General features: G+C 46.6%; 1 protein-coding gene across 18 annotated transcripts in view; it reads left to right on the plus strand.

Moving 5' to 3' along the window:
- The window catches only part of CAMKK1 (calcium/calmodulin dependent protein kinase kinase 1), an 86,216-nt gene that overhangs the window by 42,088 nt on the left and 31,740 nt on the right, over window positions 1-12,388 (plus strand). For all 18 annotated transcript variants that reach the window (XM_046902556.1, XM_046902563.1, XM_040650600.2 and 15 more), the window contains 3 exons: window positions 3,836-3,883; window positions 5,009-5,062; window positions 11,939-11,990. In XM_046902556.1, the coding sequence (XP_046758512.1) occupies window positions 3,836-3,883; window positions 5,009-5,062; window positions 11,939-11,990 (154 nt within the window). The remainder of the gene's footprint in view (window positions 1-3,835; window positions 3,884-5,008; window positions 5,063-11,938; window positions 11,991-12,388) is intronic.

Here is a 12,388-nt window from a genome sequence, read left to right on the forward strand (position 1 = left end):
AAAGGTATGGCTGGGAGGAGGAGAAAGCACAAAGCCACAGTTACAGAGGGACTGCCTCCATCCCATTGCCCTCAGCCCCCTCACTCGTTCCTCAGTGGGAGTTGCGTGGGAAGCTCAGCTGTCACGTTATGTGCTGGGGAAATCTAAAGCCATTAGCCATGCCAGCAGGCTTTGAGAGGAAGTCTGGGAAAAGATGTCTTTATTCTTCTAGCCACTCTTCAAATGTGCTGCCAGGGGTTCAGCAAATGTCTGGCATGCTGTGTTCAGATCTGGGGTTTTGGGGGGTGAATCCAGACAGTGGTGTTCAGCCTTGGTGTTCTGCATAGCCACAGCCAGTCACAGTGCTGGGCTGCAACTTGTGCACTTGTTGGATGACGTTTAAAGTCTATTTGTTTTTCTTATCTTCTTAGGAGCGCTGTGCTTCCTGTGGGTCCCTCTCTGTCCCTTAACAGCTTTGTAATCTATATCCATTGCTGCCCCTGATGCCCTTTGTCTGGCTTTCATTTTCATTTAGTCTGTTTTTAGAACTGCTTTCACTTCCCCTTTCAGCTGGGTGGGGGTTTAAAACAGCACTGTCTTCATTAGTGACTTGGAAGTTCCCAGTTTCTTTCCCATATTTTCTCTGCAAAGCGTGTCTCTACATTGAAACTCATAACTATTTTGAGATTGGTGAATCTGGCTTCTTTTCAGGGGTAGAATATTTTGCAATGTATGTATACACGGCCACCCTAATTATTTTTGGGAATGTCTTCTTTTGGAAATCAGCTCTTGTTCTTCATTTCCACCCCACTGTACCCTTTGGGCAGCAGAGGCTCAGTTCTCCATCTCTCAAAGCCTCTGTCACACAGTTGTCCAGCAGGATTTATGGACTTGGGCCTGGACTTCACTGCAATTTATGATTTTTTTTTGGATCACTTTTTGTATTTTCTGTGTCTCTGACCTCTCCTCTCTTTCTTTTGAGTAATACCTTGGACATGCAAACAAATGGGCATCTGCTTTTTCAGGTGGAACAATTACTGCATGCTTAGATGGGTGCAGCGGTCTAATTTACTGATGCTTCCCATTACTTACAAACAGTAAGAAACATTATCAGCAGTTGCAGAACATTGGTGTGATGAAATCAAGAGAACTGTACAGTGTTATCTTATGAAAAGACTTGGCCCAGAGATCAGTGTTTCTGTTTGATAAAGAAATAGTGCAGCTACCCCACCTCCTGCAGGAGAACCAAATAATGACATAATAAAAAACCTGGCAGTCTGCAGTGACATGTGGCAGGAGTCACCAGAGCTGTGAATTACAGCCTTTCTGCAAGAAGGGGAAAAAAAAAAGTGGTAAAAAGCACCTGCAGGTTGGTTTGATTTTTGCTGAGCTGAGCACAAGTGCTCAGAGCACCGCAGAAGCAAAGACAGTGCTTTTCACCAGCAGTTATCTGAATGCAGAGCAGTGCGGGTGTGAATCAGGTCCAGAAGCTGTGCTGCAGTGAGGGAGCTATGGGAGGCTGTGCTGCAGAGCTGGATCCCTGGCTGTGAGCTAGCAGTGCCCTGACATCAGCCTTCCCTCAGCCCTTGTCTTGGTGTTGCCATTCCTTCTTAAACTGTTCCTTCTTAATCTGTGTAAATCACTACAGTGCAAAGCGCAGCTTCAGGCTGGGAAGTGAATCTGCTGACTTAGTGCTTTCGTGGGAATTTGTCCCCTGTGTGTCTGTGCCTTGGGTTCTGAATGCTGCCTCCTATTTGGGAAGGAGTTTCTTTTACAATGCAATGAGTTTATTTTCTTCTATACGTTTCAGTGATCTGATCCTTCATACCTTATCTTTTGCTGGGTCGTGCTCTCCTCTCTTGTTGCTCCTAGTTCTAATTGATTGGGTTTTGCTGTTGGTAAGATTTTATGTGCTTAGCTATCAATAGAGTTAATGCGCTTCTGTGGCTCCATTACTCACTGTTGGCTCTTTTTCCTTGTTAGGGTGGTGGAAAAAACTTTCTTCACTGGAAACAAGATGGAGATTTAAATCATTCCTTGTATTCCTGACAAGCCACTGCGAGCTAAAAAAGTCCTATTTTCCCCATTTCTTTATTCTCCTTCACTGTGATGATCACTTGCATTGGAAATTCTTTCTGGCTCATGCTGGGGGGAGTGCCAGAATTATCATCTGCTGCATCAGTGCTCTAATGCATCTTGATATGTAAACTAGTGTTGCTTTTAATGGGAAGGATGCTGCAGGAGGATGGGGCTGTAACATTTGCCTGTTCTTTCAGTTGCACTGAAGACATCTGGCACCCTTTTTGCTGTGCTGCTGCAGATTGCGGTATTTTGAGGCTTGTGGGAAGTCTAATCCACCTATCTGCATGTTTGGTGTCAGCTCTGTTCACAGAGTGCCTAGTGCGGAGGCTAGAAGTGGGTTGCCAGCCTGCTTTAGTGCTTGGCAGTCCCAGGGGGAGAGCTGTTGTTTTTAAAATGCTGTGTGGATAAGCATGTCCTGTCTAAGACTCAGCACGTTCTGTCCACATTGGGTGGAAACTCTGCTTCCTTCACTCCATGCAGTTTAGGGTGGTGCTGTCCCCTGCAATGCAGCTAAATGCTGTGTATTAGGTTTGGACCAAGGTGCAAAAAAAAAAAAAAAAAAACGAAAAAAAACCCAAAAGCCACAGCACTGCAGCATCCCCAGAATCCCTCCGTGAATAAATATTTGCAAAATAGTGAGCTGAGAGCAGTCAGCATTCCTGCTGAGCACTGCAGAGTCGTGCTGCACTCACCTCAGGGCTGGGGACATAGCAGTGCTGTAGTGGGGCCAAGGGACGATGCCTCTGCACCCCACGTGCCCAGGTCCTTAGTGCTGAAAGATCCTGGTGCCCTGAGCTGTGGCTCACTGTGCTGGTGTGTGAGCTTTCTCTCTTCTGTCATGGGATGTGTGCAGGACAGGCTTAAGAAAATACAGACACTTTGGCTCCAGCAGAATGGAATTTCATCTTAATTTTTGGAGAAACACTGCTGGCACTCTGTGGGTTTTTTTTTTTGCTTTTTTTTTTTCTGAGACTGACAAACTCAGGAGAATCTTTCACTGTTGTACATAATCCCCTTTCTCACCATCTTACCCTTTCAGTACAAGCTGCTGGAAGGGCAGCCTGACCTTCAGACTTACTTTCTAGGGAAGTCGGAGGGGGCTACAGCAGCCCATTGGCTCTGGATATCAAGCTTTCATTGCCAGTGCACGTCAGAGTTTTGTTCTTGTACTCACAGAATACGACACTGTGCAGGGTACAGCAGAGGAGTTTGGCTCTGTATTTTCTCCTCAAAGAGCAATCCATGAGTCTGCTGGGGCTTCCTCTGGGTGCAGCCACAGCTGTCACAGGCAGCCCATGTAGGGTCAAGGCCTCTGCCAGGATGATGCCAGGGATGGTGTTGTTCCTGCAGCTCCACTGGGGCTGACACGGGTGCCTGGATGGTAGTCCGTGGGAGCCACGTGCCCCTGTGGAGTTGGGGTTGTTGTTTGTCCTTGTAGTGTTGAATGTTGTAGTCTGATGCAGTCAGTACATGTAAAGGGCCAGGTGCTGCTGGCAGGCTCATCAGGCTGAGCCTGGAGCAGTGCTGGTGCTTTGAGGGTTGAACATGCTGCTGGAGCCACTGCAGCACAGTCAGAACTCAGTCCATAATTGCTTTGTTACAGGCTGTCTTTATAAAACAAAGTAGTGCTTATATAGTGTAACTTACAGTGGTTTAAATAAGATCTAGTCTTCACTGTTCAGCACTCTGCCTCTGCTTGATGCTGAATCAAACAATTTCCTTTTATATATATTTTATACCAATACTCTAATTATGTTCTCCTTTTGATCCGCAGGACTGTGTGCAATTAAACCAGTACAAGCTGCAGAGTGAAATAGGCAAGGTATGTTCCTGGAGCTGGTATTTGTCCTAAGAGACCAGCATACACACACACACACACACACACACACACACACACACACACATAAAGTACATGTCAAAAGGCTGTGCCAGCCTGGAAGGTCTTACTGGCCAAGACTTCTTGAAACCTGTGTTTGGTTTGATTTGGTTTTTCTTGTTTGTTTTCTTTTTTGCCTTCTTAGTGTGGGTAAGTTTTGTTCAAGGTCAAAGTGGAATGACTTCCTCTGAAGTCTAAATTTGTTTTCCTTCCCTCTGAAGGTGGTGAACTTGGCTTCTTTCCAAGATGTTTGCTTGCCAAATGCAGTGCTAAATGGTTTTAATGCATATATACAACCCATCGGGGGAAGAAAACAAAAACAAAAAGAGGAGGGCAGGTGTTTGGTCCATGCCAGCACTAGCTTAAGTTTTTATTTCTATGAATGAACTGCTAGTTTAATTGTAGTCCATATTTAAATGCTGCAGAATGATTCAGAAGAGATTCCTCCAAAGTTATTTAGAGGTCTGGGCTGTTGAGCAGTTCAGACACCTGTGTGTTTGGACATCTGCCATCACTGCAGATGGATCCACAAGCAATTATGCTTTCTGGAAGCTGTACCTACTTTGGCAGTTGGTGGTTGCAGTTGAATGCATATCATGCTGCAGAGGCTTTCACCATAAGTTTTATTAGCCCAAACTCCGCTCCGAAGCAAGAGGCTTCAATGGAGTGTGGCTTCAGGCTGTGGATATAGCAACAATCCAACAAGCTGTTGGAGGAGGGCAGGCTGTCGGTCCTCCCTGAAGTTCATTCACTCTAAGGAGATGAAGGGATTTGTGGCTGAAAATGGACTTGCTCAGAAGTGCAGAAAGGTGTCTGTGCAAAGCATACAAACTTGCACAAAAAAAATCTGCTTACATCATTCTCTTCCTTCCCCAGCCAGGTTTGATGTAGGTCAGGCACAATGGCTTGGTCTTGGGGCAGGAGGCAATGGGCTAACATGGGTTAATCTTCAGCACATGCCTCATGGCTCCTACAGTGGCCAGAACATACAGGGCTACGTACTACCAGCCCTGAGCAGTGAGGAGACAAGGCAAAGCTGCTGAACTGACTGCAATTTGTTTTTATTTTCAGGGTTCCTATGGTGTTGTGAAGCTGGCCTACAACAAGGATGATGACAAGTATTATGTAAGTGTCTCTCTCCTTCACTCCTCACTGCCTCCACTGCTCCTCATTCCCTTTTGTACCCATGAGAGCTATGCTCCCCCTTTCCTTGCTGCTTTTAGCATATATGTTTATGATTTGAGTGGCATGCAAGGATACAAGCATCCCTGCTGGGCATGGAGTGATATGCAGTTGTCTGTGCACCTGCTTGCATGCCTATGTGTTGTGGTGAGAGGGAATCAGGTGGGCTGCATTATGTAACAGACAGAGGCCTTGCAGGCAGGAAGCATATCGGTGATTTGTCCTGACACCGTCTAGCTATGAAGCAGGTCACCTGAAATGAGAGGCGTGTGTGGGTGGTGGTAGTCAGCACCTGCTCTGCATCAGAAGAGCAGCCTGCAATGAGCATGCACATTTTTTAAGGAAACATCAGGGTTTATCTGAAAGATGCTGAATGGCATGGCTCAGCTTGTCTGTGCCTGGCTCTGCTGCACCTTTCCTTCTTGCAGGATGCCTCTCCATAAACTGAACCCGTGTAGGATGCAGTGCAGAGGGCAGGCCTCAACTTTTAAATGTTTTGCTGGGCTGAAGCCAGAGTTAGAGGGTTTAGGATTCAGAAAGGCTGCTTATGCTGAAGGCTTCTTGTCTGTCACTCCCTTTTCAGAAGCAGGCGAATCCTAAATGTTCAAGCTGGGATTCCTGCAAAACCCACTTGTGAAAACTATGTTAATTTTGTTTGGGCTGCAAGCAGGAGCCGGGCAGCTGGCAAAAGGAAAACTGCCTTGTTGTGTGTGGATGTGCCTGAAGGCTTGTGGAAAGCAGTTTGCTTTGAACAGTTTCTGTTGAATGACAGGTGTCTACTGGGAAGGGCCGAGTGTTGCAGTGCTGTGAAACCCAAACCCAACTGCCTTCCAAGCAGCCTTGTCAGTCTGGCCCAGCAGTGCAGATGCTGCTCCGTGCCCTGTTCAGCAATGGGACAGTGCCAGGGCAAGCATGTGGCAATCTTGTTTCCCTGCTACAATGGAGCAGCCTCGTGTGATTGGGAATGGAGCCATCAGTGTGCCCTGACAGGCTTGTGTTGGTGCTGTTGGTGCAGTGCAGAGGGGAATAGGAATGTTCTATGGAAATGTAAAATGTATTCACTCCTGTGGTGATGAGAGAGTGACTGCAGTCAGCCCAGCTGGTTCTCTCTCCCTGGTTCTTGGACTTACAAGTGGTGTACAAGATTAGAGAGATTGTGTGGGAGTTCCATGCCTGTTAATATCCTTAGCCCCTCCTCTCTACCAGAGGCTATGAAACTATGGGAAACTACCTTGAAGGATGGAAGAGATGAGACAAAAATCCAGAGAAGGTGCCCTGAAGCTGGCCAGGCAAAGGAACTGCAATTCTTTCCATCCCTTGTGCTTTGCAGGCTGACTCATCCACCACACTGAAGCAGTTGCTGTTTCTGAGGGCTCCCTTTCTCTGCTGCTCTCTGAATGCTCCCCCCAGTGTCCTGGAGCAACACAATTTAGCTCTGCAGAGAAAGCAGTGCCATCTGTGGCTCCCCCGATGCATCTGTCCCATCAGCCCAGGGGAGTGCCAGGGCCAGCGGCACAAAGTAGGGAATGCATCACATTGTGTTTCTTTTTGTGGTGGAAATCCTGATGTTGTGCTCTGGCTGCTCTGAGCAGGCAGGGCAGTTGTCACACCTCAGCAGGGAAGAGGTCAGTATAGGTTAGTGCTGCGTACTGTCGTCTTTGTTTTGGCTGTAGATGAGCACCTTGGATGTAGATTTAATAGGCCAAATCAAAGTTAAAAGTGAAAGCCTATGTCTAGGTTAGCCTGCTGTGTGTTAGTTAATCCCTGCTTAATCTCCATTTCATTTCCTAATCTAGGCAAACGACTGTAGCCTGAGAGTGGCTCTGATGTCAAGACACCTCTGATTCAGCCTTGCTAGCCCAAGAGAGACAGGATGCACAAACCCAGCATTGCAGGGATGCACTCTTCAGTTCTCCTTTTTTGTGGGGGCTTAGTGCAGGGGCTGAAGCACAACGGGAGCTCTGGAGCTGAAGCTGATACTGGGAGATGTGAGAGATGCGATAGTGGCAGAAGTGGAATCAGAGCAAAAGCATCAGGACCATCACCACTGTTTCACTGCTGTGAATGTGTAAGCATATGGGAGAGGAAAGGGCAGGTGACTGCACTTGCTGACCTGCAGAATGGAAGGCTGCAGTGCTATTGCCTGTTTCACATCCTTGCTAATCTTTTGGCTGGGGTAGTGGGAGCTTTTTCCTTTCCCCCATGCTTCCAAATGGCCATGCTTATGTTTACCAGAGCCGAAGGTTATTTTTTAAAGCTTCAGAGAAACAATAGCAAATTGCATAATTAGCTAATGGTTGCTCAGCTCCCCACACCTCCCAGTGTGTCTGACCACTGTGCTGCTCCCAGCGCTGAGATAACTCCATGCAGCTCTGCTTATCACTGCTGTCTGAGGCTGTGTTATAGCAACACGCCCTGACCCACTGGGCACGGGTATCTCATGCAAATGTATGTTACCAGCAATTACTAGAAGCAATTGTGATTCTGACAGTCGGGGACAGCCTTTTCTGTGTGTTCTCACCAATTTGGCTCTGGAGGGTTGTTTTTATGTCAGTGGTGTAAAGCAATAACAGATAATGGGAGGAAATCATCCCCTGGTTGGCATTTAGTGAGCAGCCCCAGTGGCTGATTCACATGTACAGTGCTTTAGCTCAAGGCCAGGGTGTTTCTGCATGCTTTATTTTCTTTGAGCTGCAGTGCTGCAATAAAAAGGAGCAAATCTTAAAGCAGAAAAGTTTGTCATGGAGTATAATGCAGAGCATGACACCTTTGATTCTTTCTGAACTGCAGGGCCTTTTGTGAGATCTTCTCATAAGTGCAGCTATCAGGAATTGAATCTAGCTCCTGACCAAGTGAATGGAAAGATTTCTCTTGCTTGAATGAATTTTGGGCATGACATAGAATTAGGAAAAAGCCTTACAGGAAGAAAAGCTTGATCATCACATCTGGGAAAAATATAGAGTTGTGTTTGTGTTGTGGATTGTTATTCCTTCCGTTAAAGATGAGCAAGTGCTTCCAAGAGCTTTATCCTTTGTTGTGAACAACTGCAGTGCTATGAAAGGCTGTGAAATCTTGCTTATTTACATTGACAGATGCAGGGAACATCTCAGCTCAGGGAAAATAGAACTTCTGGTACCAAGCATGTAACTGGTGCTCCCTCCAAGGAAGAGACCCTTCAGCTGCAGAGCTGGGTACGGAAGGCTGCCTCTGCCACTGCAGCAGCATGTGGAGCTGCTAAAGCAGTGTTTGCAAGGTTGTGCCAAGGAGCACTTCACAGCTGGGAAGGTTTCAGTGGCACAGTTTGCAGGAGATGCTTCGATGAGTGGGGGTAAAAAGCAAAAATAAATAAATAAATGCCAAGCTCTGTGAAAGAGCAGCAAATAAAAAGCAAAGGCAAATTGTGTCCAGGTGGAGATCTAATTTGGAGTCATTGTGCTGATGGAATTTGTTTCTGTGATGCCTCAGGTCATGTCTCCTTCCTGTTTCCAATCTCTAAATCAGCTCGCAGAGAAAAGTGGTTATGATGGACGTTTGCTACGCTAGTTCTGGACAAAAACAATAGCCCTGTAGGTTGCCAGTGAGTTGCTTTTTTTTCCCCCTTTCTTAATCTGGTTTCCTAAGAAACAAGATCTGTGTGATCAGGCTGTCTACCTGTATATACCTAACAATCTTTGTATCGAGGGCTGTTGGCTCCCAAGTTTTAGGGTGGGGAGAATTCCCTTCTGAGTTTATGAACTCAGAGAGCTGTATGAAGTGTTACTGCTGAGGAAAAGATGGTCACCGGCAAGTCTTATTGTTGGGAATGCTGTGAGGATTTGGATCGCCCTGGGTAAAAGTGATTGCAGGGTTTTGGGATATGGCAGCTAAGCCTGTCTGGGTGAGGCTTTTCTTTCACCTCGCAGCATTCCTCTCTCCTGGCAGAGCCGCTTAGCCACTTTCTCTAACGGGTGTCATTGTCAGAGAGGACAGGTGGAGGAGGGCTGGGAATGTGCTCTGATCCTCTCAGCACTCCCACAGGGTGCTGGATCATGCTCTAGCACAGGATTTAGGTGGTGAGTAGTCAGGCTTTGAGCCATTTCCCTCTCCCCTGGGAGCTGTGGGTCTGGACTGTGTATGGTTCTCTGCTCTTGCATGGGTTTGGGTCCTTTTCCATGCAGGTCCTCCTGTTAACAAATAAAAGTATATCCTGAGTGTTGTGAGAATATCACAAAGTACAGGTGATAGGTTCCCTTGGCTCAGTCTGTTTTGTCACTATTCTGTCCCCCGAATAACAGACATTTTCCAGTTGTCATTAACACATCAAAGAGAAACAGGGTTCCCATTGCCTCTCAGAAAAATGTCATGGCTTATGTCCTTGTATGAATAGTCAGAAGGGAGGTGCATGCAAGGGCATGTGTAGGGGAAATCTTTGAGGGTCTCCTCTTTTCTTGAGGAAGCTGAAGCACTTAGCAGTGTAAAAGGAAAATCCCTTGGCTTGGCTCTGAGCTGATTCTTTATCAAAAAAAGCATTATCTGGGTAATTAGCTCTGCCTGCGAATAGAAATGCCTTTGGCACTTTCCTGCATGTGAGCCTGGAAGGAGCGATTTGCTGGAGCATCTCTGTGTTGCTCCCGTAACGCGCAGCTCCACTTCATTGAGGGAGCCTCGTTCTGTAATTACAGTGCAGCTCCGCTGCCATGTGTTCTCATCTCTGCTCTTGCGATAATTAAGCAGCTCTGACCTTCTGCATGATAAAGTTTGCTTTTCTTCCCACATTTGTGTTTGAAAGTTCAGTGGAACAGGTCCTCTCTTCTGATCCAGCCCTGCTTGTATGGCAGCACAAACCGCAGCTTTGAAAGTGGTGTAGCTGTATCCTGACAGCAGAGGTGGTTTGTATTCAACTTACCTACATTACAGAAACTCCTACTTATTTCCCCATGGCCCTTCGTAGTATCCTTTTAGAGAGGCTGGGTGACCTCAGAAGCTCTTGTTCTCAGCCTTTCTTCTTCGTTATTGCTCCTCTCTGTCCCTTACTGCTTCCATCTCTCCCTCCTCAGAGCTGTCCCCAGGTAGCACTGGGCTGATGCATGCACAGCTGTATCCATAGTTCAGTTTCTTGAGCTGTGATGCAGCTTGGGAGTGTTAAGCAGCACATTATATCTTCTATTTCTTCTTTCTTTAAAGCTTATTGCCAGAAGACAGACGTCTCAGGGTGGGACTGGGGCACCAGGAGCCTTCTATTCCCAGACTGGTGCTGTTGAAAGATAAATAAGTGTATATAAAGCCCTTAGATATTTTTTTTCCTACCAACTTGCCTAATGGAGAGCTAAAAGTAAGGGATGCAAGAAGTCCTCTGGGCTTGGTTTTCTGGCCATCCTTGGATGTGGTTGTGCATGTCTTGGATCCCCTTTCAGAAGACTGTGAATCATTTGGCTGCCTGTATTGGACACAGCGTTGTGCTAAATGAAAGATAAGTCCTTTTGAGCCTGTCTCTCAATGCTGTCATTTCCAACAGTTGGCTCAGGAGCTGTCAGGCAGGATTGAGAGCCTCACTGAGCTGAGCCAGGTTCTCTTCTCAATTACATGGGTGCAAATCCAAAGGATTTCACTGGATCAGTACCAAAAATAACAATCCTTTCAGTGAGCTGTGAACCTGGCTGCAGTGTGAGCGTGGGTGAGGACCTGGGGCACACGGCAGCACTGCTGCCAGCAAAAACAGCTTGAGAAGGAGCTTGCCAAAATGGTTTTGGTGACCTGTTCCTGGTGTATGTGTTAATAACAGGGAGTGTGCAGAGCCTGCCATCATGGAAGTAATACAGAATTCCTGGCGTTTGACTGTGTCCTGCAGGAGTCTTTTGCTAATTATATTTCAGAGGGGTCACTCTGGTGTGAACTATAGGTTTGTATGCTTAATTAATAGGAGTAACTACCTATCCCAGGGGAAGGAGTGAGTAACTGTCCCATCGCCAGGGAGTTTAGACTATTTTCCTAAGCAAATGGTACCAAGAGCTAGTTTTACATGGAATATTTATCTGCTGGGCCACTTGGGGATGTGGCCCTCGGAAAGGTTATTAACTCACCAATGAGATGGAAGTACAGAGGCTGCTTATTAAATTCGCATTGCCTTTTGTCATGGTGTTAGTACCAACTAGATGGCAGAAAAAATTACACTGGCTCCATCCCATGCTTCCATTTCCTGGGTTTGTGCTGGTGCCAGTGCATGATCGGGTGGGAGGTGAGGGGGAAACTGCTGAAAAGATGCACAGAACTGTCTGCACCATTGCTGAGGCTGCAGGGATGGGTGCCTGTGAAGTACCTCACTAATGGCCTTGGGTATGGTGCTGGATCACACTGAAGATCCTACTTGTTGCTCTTGCCGTCTGAAAGAGGCTTTATAGTGTAAAAATGGTCCATGAGAATGCATAAGGCATCCCGAGGTAAGGCAGAGCTGCTGAAAGAGCTGTGTCCTCACTGTGCTCTGCGTGTGTGATGGAGGTTGAAGGATGTTAGTGGTATGGCTTTGGCACTCTTGCTCTTTTGCTTCCTAGACCCCTGGCAAGGCAAAAAGGAAGGTGGAGCAGCCTGGACGCTTCTGACTTCCAGCACGGCTGTAGCATCATCCAGAAACAAGTTACATAACTATTCGCTTGAGCAACCCACCTCTTCCCTTAAGTTCTGGCCTTAAATGCAGAAATTGGACTAATTGTCCTATATCTTATTTGAAATTAATTAAAACAATTTTTTTTTTTTTCCGAGGGATGACCATCATGCTCCACCATCAGAGCAGTGAGCACTTGAGTTCTTGTTTGGTTTTAACACTGCTTTTTCATTTTCCTTCAGGCTATGAAAGTCCTCTCCAAAAAGAAGCTCTTGAAGCAGTATGGATTTCCACGTAGGTATCTCACATTCTGAGATCTGCTTGTTGTCCTCAGCCAGGCAGCTCTCTCAATAGAAACATTGCCTGGAAGGAGTGCAGAACTTTACTTTGTTTGAAGACTTCCCAAGTAGTTGGAGGGCTGGTTAAAATGCAGCAGGCAGTGAAAGACCAAGCACAGAAATTCAAAGCACTTGGTAATGGGTTTCTGGCTTTGATTTTTCTAGTCTTTGAAGTACTGGCTCTTCCCTGTTCATCATCAATGAAACCTAATTAAGTACTGGAATTTAGGTAGGCTTAGACCCCCTTCCTCCCAGGGGCTCTTCTGTCCCTTGAGATCAGCACCTTGTCTCAAAGGTGGGGCCATGGGTTATAACAGGCAGACCAGGCTGGGAAGTCAGCAGGAGCAAGCCTAA

This window comes from Gallus gallus, chromosome 19 (genome assembly GCF_016699485.2).
Source record: "Gallus gallus isolate bGalGal1 chromosome 19, bGalGal1.mat.broiler.GRCg7b, whole genome shotgun sequence".
In the NCBI taxonomy this organism is placed as follows: domain Eukaryota; kingdom Metazoa; phylum Chordata; class Aves; order Galliformes; family Phasianidae; genus Gallus; species Gallus gallus.